General features: G+C 45.0%; 2 protein-coding genes across 4 annotated transcripts; one reads left to right on the forward strand and one right to left on the reverse strand.

Annotated features, from left to right (window-relative positions):
- The first annotated feature begins 182 nt into the window (after positions 1-182).
- fli1rs (Fli-1 proto-oncogene, ETS transcription factor-related sequence) lies at positions 183-13,582 on the forward strand. 3 transcript variants are annotated; one of them, XM_076043290.1, is made up of 10 exons: positions 184-345; positions 6,352-6,563; positions 7,509-7,675; positions 9,748-9,951; positions 10,258-10,335; positions 11,193-11,261; positions 11,447-11,509; positions 11,755-11,802; positions 12,026-12,112; positions 12,405-13,582. In XM_076043290.1, the coding sequence occupies exons 1-10, from the start codon at positions 328-330 to the stop codon at positions 12,926-12,928; spliced, it is 1,470 nt and encodes a 489-aa protein (XP_075899405.1). In that variant the 5' UTR covers positions 184-327; the 3' UTR covers positions 12,929-13,582. The 3 variants fall into 3 exon arrangements, with proteins under 3 accessions (XP_075899407.1, XP_075899405.1, XP_075899406.1); XM_076043291.1 differs by lacking the exon at positions 184-345 and adding an exon at positions 548-939; XM_076043292.1 differs by lacking the exon at positions 12,026-12,112 and having other exon boundaries at positions 183-345.
- A 136-nt stretch (positions 13,583-13,718) lies between these two features.
- zp3d.2 (zona pellucida glycoprotein 3d tandem duplicate 2) lies at positions 13,719-16,998 on the reverse strand. The gene is made up of 8 exons (XM_076043214.1): positions 16,510-16,998; positions 15,787-15,902; positions 15,591-15,694; positions 15,051-15,225; positions 14,832-14,937; positions 14,659-14,744; positions 14,505-14,578; positions 13,719-14,105 (listed from the first exon to the last, which is right to left on the reverse strand). Exons 1-8 carry the CDS (start codon positions 16,996-16,998, stop codon positions 13,726-13,728), a joined length of 1,530 nt encoding a protein of 509 aa, XP_075899329.1. The 3' UTR covers positions 13,719-13,725.
- Positions 16,999-17,185: the final 187 nt, after the last annotated feature.

Raw genomic sequence — 17,185 nt, forward strand, 5'->3', positions numbered from 1 at the left:
GAGTGAGCTCACTTCCCAATTCAGAGAGAGAGAGAGAGCGAGAGAGAGAGCGAGAACGAGGGAGGTGGGGGCGAGTGAGGGTGGAGAGAAGAGAGAGAGAAGAGAGAGAGGGAGAGAGACTTGCCATCCGGTTTATGGTCTGTGCGCAAAAAAAAAAAAAAAAAAAAAAAAAAAAGCAGCTGTGATGCTTTGCGCCACAGAGCCGATGCTTTGCGTGCCTTGCCTGCGATGCAGTGAAGCGAGGCTGGAAAGCTGCACTGACGCGCGCGCTCGCGGCCCCCCAAAAAGCGACTAAATGAGCGAGAGCGCGAGGCGGAGGTTGCCGTGATGGACTGCACCATAAAGGTAGGCGCGTGTCCGGTCGGTTCGCACCCTGGGCCCGGCTGCTGCTGCTGCGGGTGGCCGCCTGTCGTGCGCTGTCCGCCGGCAGCGGCAGCATTAGCAGCAGCAGCAGCAGCAGCAGCAGCAGCGTGTGCGTGCTGAGTGAGAGAAGGCGGTGATGCGAGCTCCCCACTCTTTCCTTCTCGTACAAAATTTCCTCTTCCTTCCCGTTCGTGGTCGTATGTCGGCTCTATAATAACACAACTAAACCGCTGCATCGCTACACTGCTGCGTAAAAGCACTAATTGGTGGACGCGCCACAGACGGCACGATTTCACAGCGGGTTTTTACCCCCCTTTTAAGGGTTGATTTCTTTTCTCTTTTTTTATGATTATATTTTTGGTTAAGAAGGCGCAATCCACTCCAGGGCCCACGCAAGTACACAACAACAACAGCAACAACAAAACAACAACGACACTGGCGCGATATTTACTTTATTTTTGCTGGAAGAGAGAATAAGTTGCGTTTGCGCGCGCACGGCAGGTGTCCCTGAAGGCGCCATGGAGCCACTCGGAGGCGGCCGGAGACCCGCGAGGAGCCATTTCCAACAGACGAGCGGTATTTTATTGATTTCACTTGCTTAACATTGCCAACTTCGTCACGTTTTTTAAAATCATCTGCGAGAGGACAGGCGTAAAAGCGTTCGAGTGAACAGTTTTTTTTTTGTTTTTTGTTTTTTATCATTTTTATTTTTAAAATCAAAAACCGAAAAAAACAACCGAGACGAATGTTTTGCAAAACCATTAAAACCGTTAACTTCAAATGGGATTAAATGGGATGTACATTGATACAACGAGACGGGGCTCCACCTTTTTTTGATTTTAACATTTCTAATTTAAAGGTTGACATATTTCTTTCAACAATGTGTCAACATTTGTAAAAGTTTGGGGTTTAAATTAGCCACGGCCAGTCACATCGAATCAGGTTAGCTCTAAGTACAATGACGGTTCCAGAACAGGTTTTGGTTTTTGTTCAAATGTTTATTGGACACATCGTTCATTAAAAAAACAAAAAACTAAACGAAACTAAAGTCAGCCGGAAAAGTTACGTTTCATTTGCTATGAAAAAGGGGAGTGAGTTTGTCTTTCATTTATCATTATTTCAATCGAAAATCATACATCATGAGTGCTTAAAAAGAAAGCCGTTTCAAGTCGCTCGTTGACGTTTGTATAGCCAGATGTCTGGCGGTAAGAGCAGCGCACGTTGTGATAAAATATTATTTTTCAGATAATTGTTTGCCAGTGTGTGTGTGTGCGTGTGTGTTGTGCAGATTGCGTGCCTGGGGTTATTTTCGGCATAATTTATGGCTGCAAACGGGAGCACTTGTCAGGTGTCGTTATCAGAACTTTGCAGGCTTCCTGTCTCAAACCTCAGACTTTCCGCACACATTTCCGCACCCTGGACTCAAAAAAAAAAAAAAAAAAAAAAAAAAAAAAATCTAAAATACAACAACAAAGAGCCTCTGGGCCAAAGAGCCTCGCAGTGGACACGCCGCGCGAGGCCCGGCGCTGTTTTTCCCTCCACACTGAGTTCTAACTTGTCGGTCCGGGAGGCTGCAGCAGAGCCCGGCGCGGCTCCGTGCTGTTGTTTTGCGGCCTGCAGAGGCCTCCGAGCTGTGAAAACCACACGGTTGTTTGTGCAGCAAAAAAAGAAAAAAAAAAAAAAAGAAAGAAAAGAAAAGAAAAAGAAAAAAAAAGCCACGCAGCTGCTCGGGCCTTTGCAAAATCAGCTCGACTTGCCCTCGACTTTTACTTCTGCTTTCTTTCCCTGACATGAGCACGGGCTTTTGCACAACCCGGCTTTCTCCGCGGCCTCGTGCAGAAGGCTGCGCCTTGTTTTCACGCGAGCGGTTTTGAGAATCCATCGGATTGACCGCATGTTTTCTAAAGACGTATATTTTCTAAAATCGTCTGATTATAGTGCATTCGTGTGTGTGTGTGTGTGTGTGTGTGTGTGTGTGTGTGTGTGTGTGTGTGTGTGTGTGTGTGTTTAAACAACTGTTCATGTCTCATCGAAATTAAAATTGGCAACAAGATGTGCTGATGTACTCCAGTCAGTTGGACTCTATTACCTAAAGCCTTTCATTCAGGAAGACATAAAAGTGGCCAAAAGAACCTAAAAATGTCTCTTTTTTGGCTCCAGAATTAGATTATACACAAAAACACATTAAGTGACATTAAAATTTCTAACAAGCTGACATGCAGATCGCTGGCTGCGCTTTGCGTGCACATCCTCAGGTTGAATGTTTAACGGTGGTGTGCATCTCCAAGGTTTAGTTGACCATTCCTCCTCCTTCGGGTAAATCATGAGACATTTCTTAAAGTTCAGATCAGAGGGATGAATTATTGTGAATTGCACTTAGAATTACACTTCACATAGCAGCACAGGTTTGCCAGTTGTGCCAATAGAAAGACATTTTACATATGGCGTCACTAGTAGCTGAGTAACCGCTAATGCTAATTCTCCAAGCTCAGAAACAAAATGCAGGTTCTTTCCCGGCCCACTGACTCTCCTGTCATCTTTGGAAACCCACTCTTCTCTTCTTATATAACCATAGTAGCAAGTAACAAACACACACAGAAAAACTCAAACAGAAGGTGAAACTATGATTTCCTTTATGGAGGAAGAATTGATACCAACTCTTTGGGCTTTGATCACTACATTTAAGCCAACTAATTTCATTCAAAGGCAAATCTACTACAAGGCGATCATCAATGGGTATGTTTGGGGAGGACAGATTATTATTATTATTATTATTATTATTATTATTATTATTATTATTATTATTATTATTATTATTATTATCATTTAATCAATATATGTTTAACAATGTTCCATTCATAAACATTTAAAAATGCTTTCATTTTCAGAATACTTTTGGCAGTTAGCAAGAACATGTTTCATTAACAGTAACAATTAAAAGTAATAATTGCTCAGGAGTTTTGCCGTTAGATCACTAAAACCTGAACAACAGAAACAAAACATGAAAGGTTCAAAACGGATGGCTAAAGCAGCCGCCACACCCAAACGAAGTCAAAAAGTTGCGTTAAAATGTTCTGTGTGGGCAGGGCAGGATGGGGGCATGCTTGTGCTCTAACATCAAGGACAAAAAAAGTGTTTATAGGACAGTGTAAAGATTAGGACGTGCTGGAGCCACAATGCACTGCAGCATCTGCCTCAAGAAGGGCACGTTGTTGTTGTTGTTTTTTCATTCTTGCTAAAGTTATTTAGTGTCACCGAGCAACTGGCTGTAACACAGTGAACAGGAAGTCAGTTGTGGCCTTTGCGGTCGGGCCAATTTTTCTTCGTGAATTTGTATCACCCTTTGCAAAAGGAAGGGGGAGAGAGGAGAGACAGAGAGCACAAGGTGAAGATAAAAAAAAAAAAAAAAAGAAAAGAAAAGAAAGAGCGGGAGCGGCGTTAGCTTGTGGTTGTGACACCACGCACTTCTCACCAAGCATTCAGTTGCTGCAAAAGAAGAAAAAAAAGGAGTCGAACACGATGCGCCGCAGTCGGTTTGATAGTTCAAACCGACAGCAATAGTTTTGCCGCATAAAGAAAAAAAAAAACCAAAAATGAAACGTGGAGAGGCCCTGAACGTTGGTCTGGCCTCTCCCGCTGTGCAGTGAGAATGTGCTGCCGGCAGCCCTTTGGCAAAGTGTTTCACTTCTGCACAGAGAACAACGGCCTCTTCCACCACTCGCCAGGAGGGTGGAGGACTGGAGCAAAGAGCAAAGAGCCGCACTGTCAAACACAGCGCTAGCAGCCGAGGCCTGCGTGTAAAGCTGTTTGGAAAAGATCTAAAAAGAAAAATCCACTTAGTTTTGAAGAGTCAATTGGAGGTTGTTTTTTTTCCCTCCTCTCAAAATCCCTTCAAGTACGTACATGTTAAAAAGGGAACTCCAGATCACAAAAAAAAAACAAAAACATATTGCTCAGACTGGTTTAAGTTCTGTGTTCTGTGGCCGGCGATGGTACTGTGATGTGGCTGGACTTCCTTAAAGGCTCTGTGTTGTGCCAATATTTTGTCATCTTGTGGCATACATATGAAGGACTGTAAAGATCTCCAAGGAGTTGCATATTCAGCCCTCTGTTTACAGACAAAACTTTAGCTTTCGAGGTAAAAGTGATGTTTTCAGGTGGTTTGCATTTCGTTTTTTCATATCAGAAATGTGGAAACACTGAATGCTATAAGAATATATTAATATATATACTAAAAAATTATTGGTAAAAAAAAAAAAAAGGGAACTTTTTAATGTAAATGTAATGTAAATTTAATGTAATTATTTTTTTCTTTTCTTAGCAGCCATACCACAAAATGCCACTAGGGCAGAAATCGGGGGCAAAGCTCGGCAGCCTCACCAGGCTGCGTTTAATGGGCCATTCAAGTGCCGTTTTTAACCCCCATTGTCATTTCTCTTTGTCAGTTGTTTAAATCCACAGCTTGTGATACAAGTCTATATGTGAAATGTGCGTTGCGTAACGAAAAACTTTTTCGCCTGAGTTTGCTTAAAAAATGGATTGCACAGCAGCAGCAGCAGCAGCAGCAGCAGCAGCAGCAGCAGCAGCAGCAGCAGCACAGTTTACTAAAAAAAAATTTAAAAAAATATCCCACAATCTGAAGTGCGGACAAGTTTGTTTGCAGGAAATGCCAAGCAGAGTGTGTGTGTTGAGTGTGTGTGAGAGAGATGCATTAAGACAAGGTGTACAACAACATTCAGGCAACAATTGAACTAAAAAAACACACACACACACACACACACACACACACAGCCACATAAGAAAAACAATGCGAAGGCGGCCACTTCAATCAAGGCTCCGCCCGCCGCCGGTGAACTGGACTCCTCTCCACCAGTAACCGTGGGCCTTCAGGGCTTGTTTTCCAGCCTTTAAAATGACCCACATTTCTTTCCTTTTCTTCTTCTTTTTTTTCAAACGCTGTGCCCCCCTACCCTCCTCCTCCTCCTCCTCCACCACTTCCTCTCCCTTGGCCTGTGCCAAAAGGTTCCTCCGCACATGGCGGCCACGTTTCCTGTCCGCCGCTGAAAAAGCACGGCGCTGACGTACGAGGCCCGAGGACAATGCTCAGCTCCTCTAAACAAACACGCACTCGAATGCACTCGGAGTGGCGCGGCGCGGCGTGGCGTGGCACGCTGTTAATTCGAGCAGCAGATGGGACGGCGGGTGCACGGGCCCGACCCCTCCTGAGTGCGTGGGATGAAAAGCAGTATGCCTCGGCGAGGGCCTACCAGGCCTCGGAGTTAAATCTCGATTAGACTCCACCTTGGGTGGAGGCCCCGCCTCCTCCCTGCAACCACCGATTCTAACGACAAAATAAGACTGCGGTCGGAGTCACTGATGTTCTCCGAGATTAGACGGCCTCCTTGGCAGCCTCCGCGCCGTCTTTGCTGCAGCGTGCCGCCGCCTCTCACCTCGCTGCAGCTCACCGTTGCAGCGAATTCACCGGCAGGGAGACGCTTCCGTTCGGCAAAGCTCGGGTGAAAAAGCCAATGTGGTTAAATCTTTTTCAAGTCGAATCAAATTTCTTGACAGACGCACTAAATAGTGTTTGGCTGATGTAATTCAGTTCCTTCCCCATTGAGAGACATCTCCATTCGAACCAATGGAAACAAGCTAAACAAAATAAATACATAAATAAGTAAATACTACTACTGCTACTACTTACTAATAATAATAACTATATATAATGCTAAAATGCTAATGCTAATATATAATGATAAAAATGCTAGCGTAAGGGTACAAAGGCAATATCTAAAATATTTGTGTCTGTTATAGAAGAAAAACTACCAAACAATTGCATATAACGTAGAAAATAATTAAGGTTTCACGCCCATCCAAGTTCAGCGCCACATCTCGGAATAGAATTAACAGATTCCAACACATGGAAACAAGCAAAGACAGCCAAAACAACTCAGTGGAATGAGCCGTGTGCTTCTCTCTGCCGGACAGGAAGCGCTGTCCGTGGTGAGTGAGGAACAGCCATTGTACGAGGCCAGCTACGCCGCCGCCGCCCCGGCCATGCACATGAAGACCGAGATGACATCCCCGCCCAGCGCCTTCACCCAGGCAGACAAGGCCAGCCCGGAGCCCGCCGAGCAGGAGTGGGCGGGGCCGGTGGGGCCGAACCCTGGGAAAAGAGCCGAACACGTCAATGGGACCGGGTGAGTCAGTCGAGCGGCTGGGTCACCTTCCTGGAGCAGCCCAGAGTCACCTCTCTCCAAGGGGTTCGAGGTGGGGGGTGAAGGGTGGAGGGGTTCCCAGAAATATCAAGTCACCTGTTGATCACCACTTCCAGGGAGTTTTTTTGTTTTTTTTATTTTATTCATTTATCCTTTAACCTGAATTTGTGTGGAAAATATGCTGTTCTGCTGACGCAGACTATTTGGACTGAAGATTTATAATCACAAAAAGATCACACAGTCCGAGGAGGGGCAGTCAAACCGGCGTCTGCGTCGTCCCTTGTGTTTTTATTATGATATTGCTTTTCTTTGCAAAACACAATAAACTATTGTTGTCTAGGCAGGTGCAAGAGAGTGACAAAAAAAATAAATCCCAACGAGAGCTCACATGCGTGTAAATTAAGCCTCACAGCAAAGTGTTTCACGCCTTCTGTGTTAGTTGTGTGGTTTAAATGCAGTATCCGGTGGTGACACACACAAGAACATCCATCCATCTTCTTGTTCAGAATCAGAGTGTGGTGTTGGCAGAGCTCGCAGGAAATTCCAGGTGTCCTACTCGCCAGCAACACTCTCCAGCTCCTCCAGGGGGAGCCGGAGATGCTCCCAGGCTGGCAGGATGTAGTCGCCCCCAAAAAAATAAAAACAGGAAACAAATTTAAACTCGGGGTTCTGCTGAAATCTGGAATGTTTGGTGAAACTAAGATATTCTTAAAATTCTTCCAGCTGGAATCTGCAAACTTTATTTCACTTATTTTAAATGAAACGCTTATTTTGCTCATGCTAATGCTAATCCAATGTCGTTAGAGCGAATTTTGTTGTTTGGGGTCCGTGTAACTCAGTAGTTCTTGTTCATTAGCTTAACATCGTATTCCATTGATAAAAACGCCACCGTGACCTTTTGACATGAGTCTTTTCTCTCCCATCCAGCCGCGAGTCCCCGGTGGACTGCAGCGTGACCAAGCGCTCCAGACACATGAGCAGCGACGGCGCCCCCTTGCCGTTCCAGTCGTCGTACCCGGAGCCCCGCCTCAGCCCCCAGACGACCACGCCGCCCAGCGGCACCACGGAGGAGAAGAGGGTGATCGTGCCGGCAGGTGAGCTGAGTCACTGCTCGGCACTCAGTTCCCGCACCAGCCGTCATGAGACGGAGAGTTTCCCAAGAACCTGTCTCTCTCTCACACACACACACACACACACACAAACAGAGGACTTGCGCAACATTCAACTACTGATTCACACGTTCTTCCTCAAAATGTCTACTGCGGCGGCGCTGCAAAGGGAGAGGGAAAAAAAGTTGACGGTGCCGATTCAGCTGTGACACCGTCGAGGAAGACTGGACAGAAATCCATGTTTCCTGCAAGCGCACAAGACACGCAACAATCTATTTATGAGGCCAAACGGATGTTTCTCAATATGCCTTGAACGTTTTTACTACAAGGATAACAATTTTTTCAGTCCTGTTAAACTAGTTGCCACTGGTTTCAGACTACAAGGTTATGTAAATGTTGTTCAGCTACTGTAGTCAAACACCAAACAGGCCCATTAAATAAAAAGAAACCACTTTAGTGGTGGTGATGAGAGCGACCAGGGAGAATGCACCGTGACAAACTGAAGGGAAGAAACAACAATGATAAATAAGATGAACAGCAGTGCACTCATCTTTGTGCAATTTGCACAATTTCAAGTCCTTTCCTTCCAGCAACACCCGGCACTGTTACTTTCAGCTGAGTAAGAGTTGCCTCATGGCTGTGGAAACGACTGACGACTGACTGAATGTTCGTCCCTGTTTGCAACAGACCAACTGTAAAGCAGTGAAGCCTACACACCACCCGTTTCGGTTTTTCCTAGAGCGAGAACCGTAATGTGTCATTTCTATCTGAGGCGTCAACCTGCCGCTGTACTGCAAAACCAGGAAGCAGCAGCAGCAGCAGCAGCAGCCCGCCAGACGTTTCAGCATCAGTGTGCTTGCGTGCACATTGCAAATGAGTCACACGACACCTCGTGTCCGACGGCCCCCTGGGGACCTTTTTTCTTTTTCGGGGGTCACGGAGGAGGGTGTTGGACGGCGTGAGCTGGACGAGTAGTCGGGTCAAGAAGTCGGGTTGCGTGAACTCCCAACGAGATTAGCCGGTGAATCACCAGCGCCAACTTATTTTACTTCATAATGTACGGATGTTGCACCATGGCAGCGCGTGTTGTTGACCAAGGACAATCAGTAGCCGAGGGTGTGGCCACCGCAGCTGCTGATTAATAATATTACGAGCACTTCACAGTCATTGTCGCAACTACTGGAAATCCACAAGTCCAGTTGCCAGGATGCGTTCTGGCAGTGTGAGCAGACAATGAGACACATATGTAGTGTGACCAATATCCATGCCAGAAAATCTCAACTTTTTTTGTTTTCCAATCGTCTGTCCACTATCAATGGTATTTATCGAGATCAAGCTTAAGCAGCTTCACATTTTTTATTTGGATACAACCAGATCTCTAGAATATAAGAATATCGCATTGTTGGACCCTCCACGCATTTGGAAGGGGAAATAAACAAGGTGGTACCAGGGGGCGTTGTCTGACTGGGGCGGATACTAGGTTTCAGCGCCCCCTTGTGACCTCACAAGAGGCACAATTCCAGATCTGTGTTTTAGAGTGGAGACTTTAAAAAAGTGAAACAGGCAAAAGAAGTAAAAGAGTCTTGTTGTTTCTTACTGAGGGGCGACATTTCCTGGTAGAAAACGTTGCTAAATTGACCGTTGCAAAAAATGGGACAGCTGAGAAAATGACAAAGTACATCTAAAGTTTTCTAAATCAATGAATGAACTATTAATGTAAAACCATGAAAAGAAAGCATTCCATTTCTGGACTTCTCCTTTTCTTTAGAATTTCTGAAACCGCGCAGGCGATCTTTCACCCGGAGAAACAAAAGGCAGAGCGCAAAGGCAAACTTGAATCGAGTAGCTTTTTATAATTTCTGTATGACTCATCTCCGTGTAGCTTCGGCAACTTCCTGTTTGCCTCTTTGTGAAAGCCTCTTCAAATCGCCTTAGAGATCATTTTAATAACAGCGCCTCAGCCGAGCGTGACAGAGTGTTTCGAAAAAATTAAACAACAAGTTGCTCCGGCCGTTGCTCACGGCTTTTTCTCCACTCTTCTGTCCCGCCGACTTCAGACCCTGAGGTTTGGACGCAGGACCACGTCAGGCAGTGGCTGGACTGGGCCATCAAGGAGTACGTCCTGGAGGAGGTGGACGTCGTGCTCTTCCAGGCGGTGGACGGGAAGGCGCTGTGCAAGATGAGCAAGGACGACATGACGCGCCTGACGTCGGCCTACAACGCAGACATTCTGCTCTCGCACCTAAATTACCTCAAGCAGAGTGAGGCTCGCCCTGAACTACTACATCAGTCTCTGTCTGGCTCACGATCGCTTTATTTTTTTTATAGATCGCGTTAAAGCTTTTTAAGAAATAAGAAAGTGTACTCAACTCATTTTTATTTGAATATTGCTCCATCCTAACAGCATAAGTGAAACCTTCTCAAGATGTTTTTTTTTTTTTTTTTAAAGTATAACAGAGAAAGTGACTCTTACCAAAATAACAAAATCCAGACTCCAAAACATCTGGCCTGATATGATGATTCTTAATTAATACAAACTTGATTTTTTTTTTACCCCTTTTCTTCAGGTTGTCCCACCTTCTCTTACTCCACCACTCCCACTAACAACACACCACCACAACAGCCCAGACTCCAGGTGAAGGCTGGTGAGTTCATCCTCTCCAGCGCATTCCTGTCAACACATGCAGCCTCTCCTACCTTTAACCAAAATCCATCCCAGAAAATCACAACTTTGTTGTTTTTTTTTTCAATCTTCTATCCACTATCAAGCTTTAAATGCTTCACACTATTTTATTTGGGTACAAACAGATTTCTAGAAAATAAGAATATCTATTACAGATTTAAAATAGTATGTAAATATGAAATGGTCCCATATAAGCTTCTACTCCTTGCTCCGGTACTGCAGGTTTGCACAATTAATTCTTCCTCTCCGGCGCATTCCTGCCAACTGGCATCTGAGCAAACAGCAAAACAGCGAATTACAACGCAATCTTTTGTGCAACATTGTGACAGTTTTGGCTCCTCGTGTTTTTGATCAACCTTTTCTTTCTTACATTTGCAAAGGCCCGGCGTGTACGATTTAACAGCGTCAAATGATCCGAAAGTAAATAAATAAGCAGTTTTCTCGGTGCTGCACTGGGCTCTGCAGACAAAAATGTAGATGCGTCCGAAGCCCAACAGCCAGTTTCAGACAGGAAACAGCTGCACCAGTGCAGGAAGTGGGGAGGGGTTTAGGTCCTGCTCCTGGGACACAATTCACAATCTTATGGCAACAGGGGTGGCCTGAACAAAAGACGGGATGCCCACGACAAAGAGACTCATCTTCAGACCCCCAAGATGTCTTTGTCTTGGTCTTCATTTATCGACTCACTTCCTACCATAGTGAAACTTTCCACTTCAAAGCCCTTTTTTTTTTTGACACCGCAAGTTTGCCAGTGTCTTGTCCTGCCTATGTAATTTTTGGTGTGTGTGTGTGTGTGTGTGTTTGTGTGTGTGTGTGCAGAAAACAATTTTGACGAGATCAGCCGCAGGAACAGCTGGCCGACTAACACCATGACTGCAGTGTCGAAAGGTAAAGAGAAAGACGAATTAGACGGCTATTATTATTATTATTATTAATAATAATAATAATAACAATAATAATAATAATAATAATAATAATAATAATACCACATGAAAGGTTTGGTTTTGTTTAAATCAAAAAAATCTTGACAATCAAAATTGTCTTCTTCTTTTTTTTCTTAATGAACTTGAAAGGTCCATCAATGGAACACCAACACAGCACCAGGGTGACAGAGTCTGGCTCACGAATCATGCAAGGTATGACCTAGGATACACAGAGCATTGATTAGAGACGTATTTTTTCTTATTATACAGAAAGTATTTTAATGATCTGATCCTAGGAAATCTGTTTTTAAATGGAGTAGAAATGTGCGCAGTTATAACTACCATGTCCAAGTCCAATGCCGTTATGAATGTAAATTTTGCAAAAGGCAAATTAGTTGGAGGAGATTTTAAAAATATGCAGGCTGGAGATATTAAACTTCATATGTTTTCCCCCTCAGATCCTTACCAGACATTAGGGCCCATCAGTAGCCGACTTGCTAATCCAGGTAAGAAATAAAAACCACCACTGAAAAATAAACAAATAAATAACTACCAACACAAAAAAATGAGGCCTTTACACTGTCTGCTTTGGCACCATTAGAGAAACCAGGGCTGCCACACATGAACTGTGAACAACAAGCAAAACAAATTGCACTGAGCTTACAGTGGTACAGTACTTTGGCTGCCAGCCTCAGCAAAATGACTGTTTGCCCTGCTGTTTCCTCACAGAAGGCCAAGTGCTCAGCTCGTCCAAGAACCGAACAGGCAAACAAAGTCCTTACAAGCTGCCTGACCCCAGCGCTCACAGGCCTGTGGGTAGGTTTCTGCCCCCATATCAATTACTTCCTCCAAGTCGCACAGTGAAAAGGTCACATTTGCCGAAACGCCCCAAAAAATACTGGCTCGATGTATTTGTTGACAATGAAAGATTGGCCACAGCCAAGGTGATCCTGACGATTCGACACAAGACGTTTCAAAGTCCAGCTAGTCTTTGAAAACCAACCAAAGAAAACACATACAGTACATGCATTGCTGCCATTTGGGCCCATTTAAACCAAGCCTTACTGTGTCGCTGACCTTTCCCTAATCGTCTGCCTTTCTACTACAGGGTCGGGCCAGATCCAGCTGTGGCAGTTCCTGCTGGAGCTGCTGTCCGACAGCAACAACTCTGGCATCATCACCTGGGAGGGCAGCAACGGCGAGTTCAAGATGACGGACCCCGACGAGGTGGCCAAGCGTTGGGGCGAGCGCAAGAGCAAGCCCAACATGAACTACGACAAGCTGAGCCGGGCGCTGCGATACTACTACGACAAGAACATCATGACCAAGGTGCACGGCAAGCGCTACGCCTACAAGTTTGACTTCCAGGGCATCTCCCAGGCGCACCAGAACCACGCCGCCGAGGGGGGACTGGTCAAGTACCAGTCCGAGATGCCCTACGTGCAGCCCTACCACAGCCACCAGCCCAAAATGAACTTCATGAGCGGCCACCCCGCGCCCATGCCCGTCTCCCCGGGAAATTTTTTCGGCCCTCCGTCCACCTACTGGAACTCGCCCAGCAGCCCGATTTACCCCAGCTCCGCCATGACGAGGCATCCCAGCACTCACTCCCACCTGAGCTCCTTCTACTGAGGGCACAGCGCCGCACGCACTCGACGAGGACAGGACGTGGTCGCCGAGTTGCGCTCCCCAATCCAGGACGTGCCAAAGCTGGGTGAAACAAAGGTGGTGGATGCTATGAAGGAAGCGACGGCCTGTTTTTTGGGGGAGTTTTTGTTTTTGTTTTTTTATATGGGATATAATGATGCTCGTTGTGACATCACTGGAAGGACAAAAGGGAAGACTGAAGAAGTGAGACGATGAATTTGAAGGATTTCTCCAAACATTCCTGAAGATACTGGTGACATACTGCATTAAAAAAGGTTACTCAGATAATATTAAAACCAAGTTTATCATGTAAGTAGGGTTTTTTGTAAAGTCATTTACTGCCTGATGTGGCAACTCTTGGGTTACTGTTATTTTCACTCCAAAAAGGTTGGACCTGTGTTACAGACTGTATATAAAGAATGTCATGTAGCAATGTAACATTTACTCTTTTAAAGGCTTGTAAATGAGGCTTGCGGCTAAAGAATCTGACGTCTGTAAAGGTCGTTCATATTTAACACAGAAATTCATAGAACTGTAGCTTTTTTTTAAAAATGTGTGTATCTTTTTTGTTGGATCACAAGTTTTCACTTCTAATGTTCATACTGGTAAATAAACACGTTAAGGATTTGGAAAACTGCATTTCTGTGTAAAACTCTGAGACATCTGACACTGCTTTAACATTTGCCAGGTTCTCTACCAGCATGCAGGCAGCAGCCGGTGTCCCTCTCGGCCCTGACTTCAATAAGTAGAACACACTCGGATAAATACCGTCAACGGCAGCTTTATTTGTCCAAACCAAACACTTCTTCAAATATCAATCGAGGTCTGGCCTCTTCGCCCGTTTCAGCGTGCCCCTCTAAAACTGCAGAGCCCGCCACAAACTTTGCCAAATCATTGTAGTCGCCCTCCTCAATCCATGCCATTCCTTCAACTCCGAATGACCCTGGAAGCATCCAAACACTTTCGGTCTTGCCTTTTGCAGTTCCAGCTTTAGACGCTTTAGACTGGAGATAGGTCTTCCGCACAGATGTCTGTGTGACGGCCTGTGGTTTAGCTGCTAATGTTGTTGTTCTGGTGGGAGACGGCGTCTTCCTCCTTGAGGCTGCTGCGGGTTTCACTGCAGGGTTTATTGTCCATGACCTGCTACTGATCATTACGCTCTCTGTGGAACAGTAGAACTGGTGTTAGGATACCAAATAATAATTTAAAATTTTTTAAAAAAGCCCATTAAAAAAAAAACCCAAAAAAACAAACAGTTTCAGTGATTGAAATCTTTTCAATTTAAATTATTTTCATTCCTGATTTAAAATCACACTTTCTTCTTACACCTGGTACACCAATGGAACAGTCATGAAAACAAATTTTAACGTATAACATATATATTTACACAACAAAAGAAGTTATTGCTAATTTGAAGGTCTATCAGTAATTAAAGGTAAAGGCCAAATCAGGCAAGCTGTCCCCTGCAGCTGCTGCAGTCAAGGTAACAGAAAATGCAATTTTATTCAAATCATAAAAAGATGCACATTGTTGAGGAGCAACAGCTGTGGAAAAGACTCACTTGGTGACAAAGGCGAACTGCACGTAGACTCACAGCAAGCGCACGCCCAGTCTGATCCGTACAGCTCAACCCATCTGGAAGGAACAAACACAACGTGGTGAGATTTTCCTGTCGGGAAAACACCGTAAAACGTTTCATCTCTCTTTAACCATACTTTTTTTTATAAGTGTCGTAGTTGCAGGACTTCTCTACAGGAGTTGCCGTGGTGCTGCCCACTGACATATTGCAGTGCATGAAGAGCTGGTGCAGCAAGAGGTAAAAATGATAAGATTGCGTGCAAACAGTTGTACTCGTTTCAAATGTTTCCTCCAAGTGCGTTTTGATCACCTGATTTGACATTCCCTTGAACATGAAGGCATCCACATAAAACCTCACAGCAGTGGCTGTGTACTGGATAAAACTGGAGCGATTGTCTTTGCTTTCAACCATACACCTTTGTGAGATGGAGTAAAAGATTTCCCACACATTTGATACATTTTCAAAAAAGAAATCATGCACAAAAACACACTGACTCTCGAGTAGACATTCAAGGGAGGCACGTGTTACCCAAAGTTTTCTACCACTGGAAACTGAGGCTTGGAGGAGTGGGAATTCTCAGGAGTCACATAGCACGAGTGGACATACAGTCGCTTGTGTTGGGAAATGGCCGGAGCCTCAACCTGAAAGTACATGGGTTGCCCAAGCACATACTCATCTGACGGAGACAGCCTTTCCCACTGAGCTGAAAAAACAAAGACACACATTCAGGGCTGATACAGCCGGCACAACGTACTCACATTCCACTATTAAAAGCAAAAAAAACAAACAAACAAAACAAACAAACAAGGCACAGATGACCTAAAATGTCACTATTGCCACTGCATCTGTAATATATTCAATTTTAAGATTACTGCCATCACTTGATGTCTATGACGCCAACATGACGAGAGAACATTTCAATTTAAAGAACACCCACTAACAATTCAGTAACTTCAACACCAGAATCGATGAAATTAAAAGGTTTCCTGTGCTAAAACAAAACGCAACATGAAAAGTGTTGACACGCACATGGTACATTGGTGTATGATAATTAGACGATTCTGTTACCATTTCGTGCAGTCAGAATGAATTTTACGTTGCTTCTCATTGGCTTGAAGATCGTGCGATACTGCGTGATGGGTTTGTAGCCAATCTTGTATGTATAGATGGTCCTAAAGAGATCAAGACGTGTTACATTACAATAGCTGCTTGACTTAAACGTTCTAAATTGCAGGCACCGGACGAGCAACAGCAGCAATCTTACGTGTTGTACTGACATCCGACCGACACTGTGAAGGGTGCAGCACGCCTGATTGGCCCTTGAGGCCTGGGTGGGTCATACTGAAGTGTCGCTGAATACATCAACTGGTTATTAGAGGTCTAGAAAATAAATAAACACATACATAAATGTGACTATACATACATATATGAATATATATATACACGATTATAAAATAGGCAACATTTTATTATATTAAAATATCCATCTGCAAATAAATAAAATGATTTGTCAGGAAAAAAAAACACCTATAAAAACTATGAGGTAAAACGTCTTGAGGACAATAAGGAAAATAAAAATAATAAAAAGTGAAATGTGACTTTAACAGCGTTTTATCAACTAATGAGCAGTTTTGTGTATCAGCATTGTTAAAAATCCATTTGCTAAGTCAAAGGTGCCAATTATCACCTGTAGAAACTTTATCAAGCAAACAGTAAAAGTCAAAAAGGGCACGCGTGACTTTACAGCTAGCAGTCTCGCGGTGACGCTATATAGGACTTTTGGTGACGTCAACGGCTTGATTGGAAGCTTCAGAGCGCCAAGCAAGAATTTCTGTACCAAGTCTGGTGCCAGTTCATGCTACAATTAGCAGCAGGCTCGAAACCAAGCCTCCGTTAGCCAAGCGACGGCTACATGAACATAGCCTCTGTAAAACGGCGCGAGTAAAGTGCTGGTTGTTAACGCAAGTTGCTATCGTCACTGACTGACCACTGACTGCGACGTTCCACACGACTCCAGGTCAAACTTGAAAATAAGGTGCTCCGTCGTTGAGAAGTTGGCCCGACACGTCCCAACTTTGACCTGAGCGCTCACGTCGCCGCCGCCGCCGCCGCCGCCCAGGACGCTCCTGGGAACCTGGACGAACATCGTGTTCGCGTTGCACCAAGTCTTCACGTAAACGCCCGAAACGTTGAGCGGGCGTGTGCTCGACACGGTTGGGACTAGAATTTCCCGAACCCCCTGCGGTAAAGGCTCCAATCCGGTGCCTGCGGCAGGGGAGAAGTGCGCCTTAGCCACCAGTGGACCTCCGGAGTCCACAGACATCGGCAGGTTGAGGTAGGGCGGCGGCAAGTTCGGCGTCTCCCTGCGGGAAACCGCTCTCCTCCCTGGGGCAGTTCGACGCAAGGCCTTTGGTGGTTTCCATGCACCGGTGGAACACAAAAACACGGCCAAGAGAAAGAGTGACAGATAACCCATCGCCGAAACTTTCGGGGTAGGGTGTTCAACTCGAAAAGTTATGTTCGTATTTCAAGGGTTTCGCTTACAGAAGCTGGCAGTGCAGCTTCTCGGTGGACCTTGTTTTACGTTCTAGCCCAATCAACTGCACCTGGTGGTTGGGGGGACGGCATGCTGGATATGGCGCCATCCTGTGGTCATTTCGCAA

Source organism: Nelusetta ayraudi, unplaced genomic scaffold, assembly GCF_046127955.1.
Source record: "Nelusetta ayraudi isolate G7.1 ecotype Tasmania unplaced genomic scaffold, CSIRO-AGI_Nayr_v1 ptg000074l, whole genome shotgun sequence".
Taxonomy (NCBI): Eukaryota; Metazoa; Chordata; class Actinopteri; order Tetraodontiformes; family Monacanthidae; genus Nelusetta; species Nelusetta ayraudi.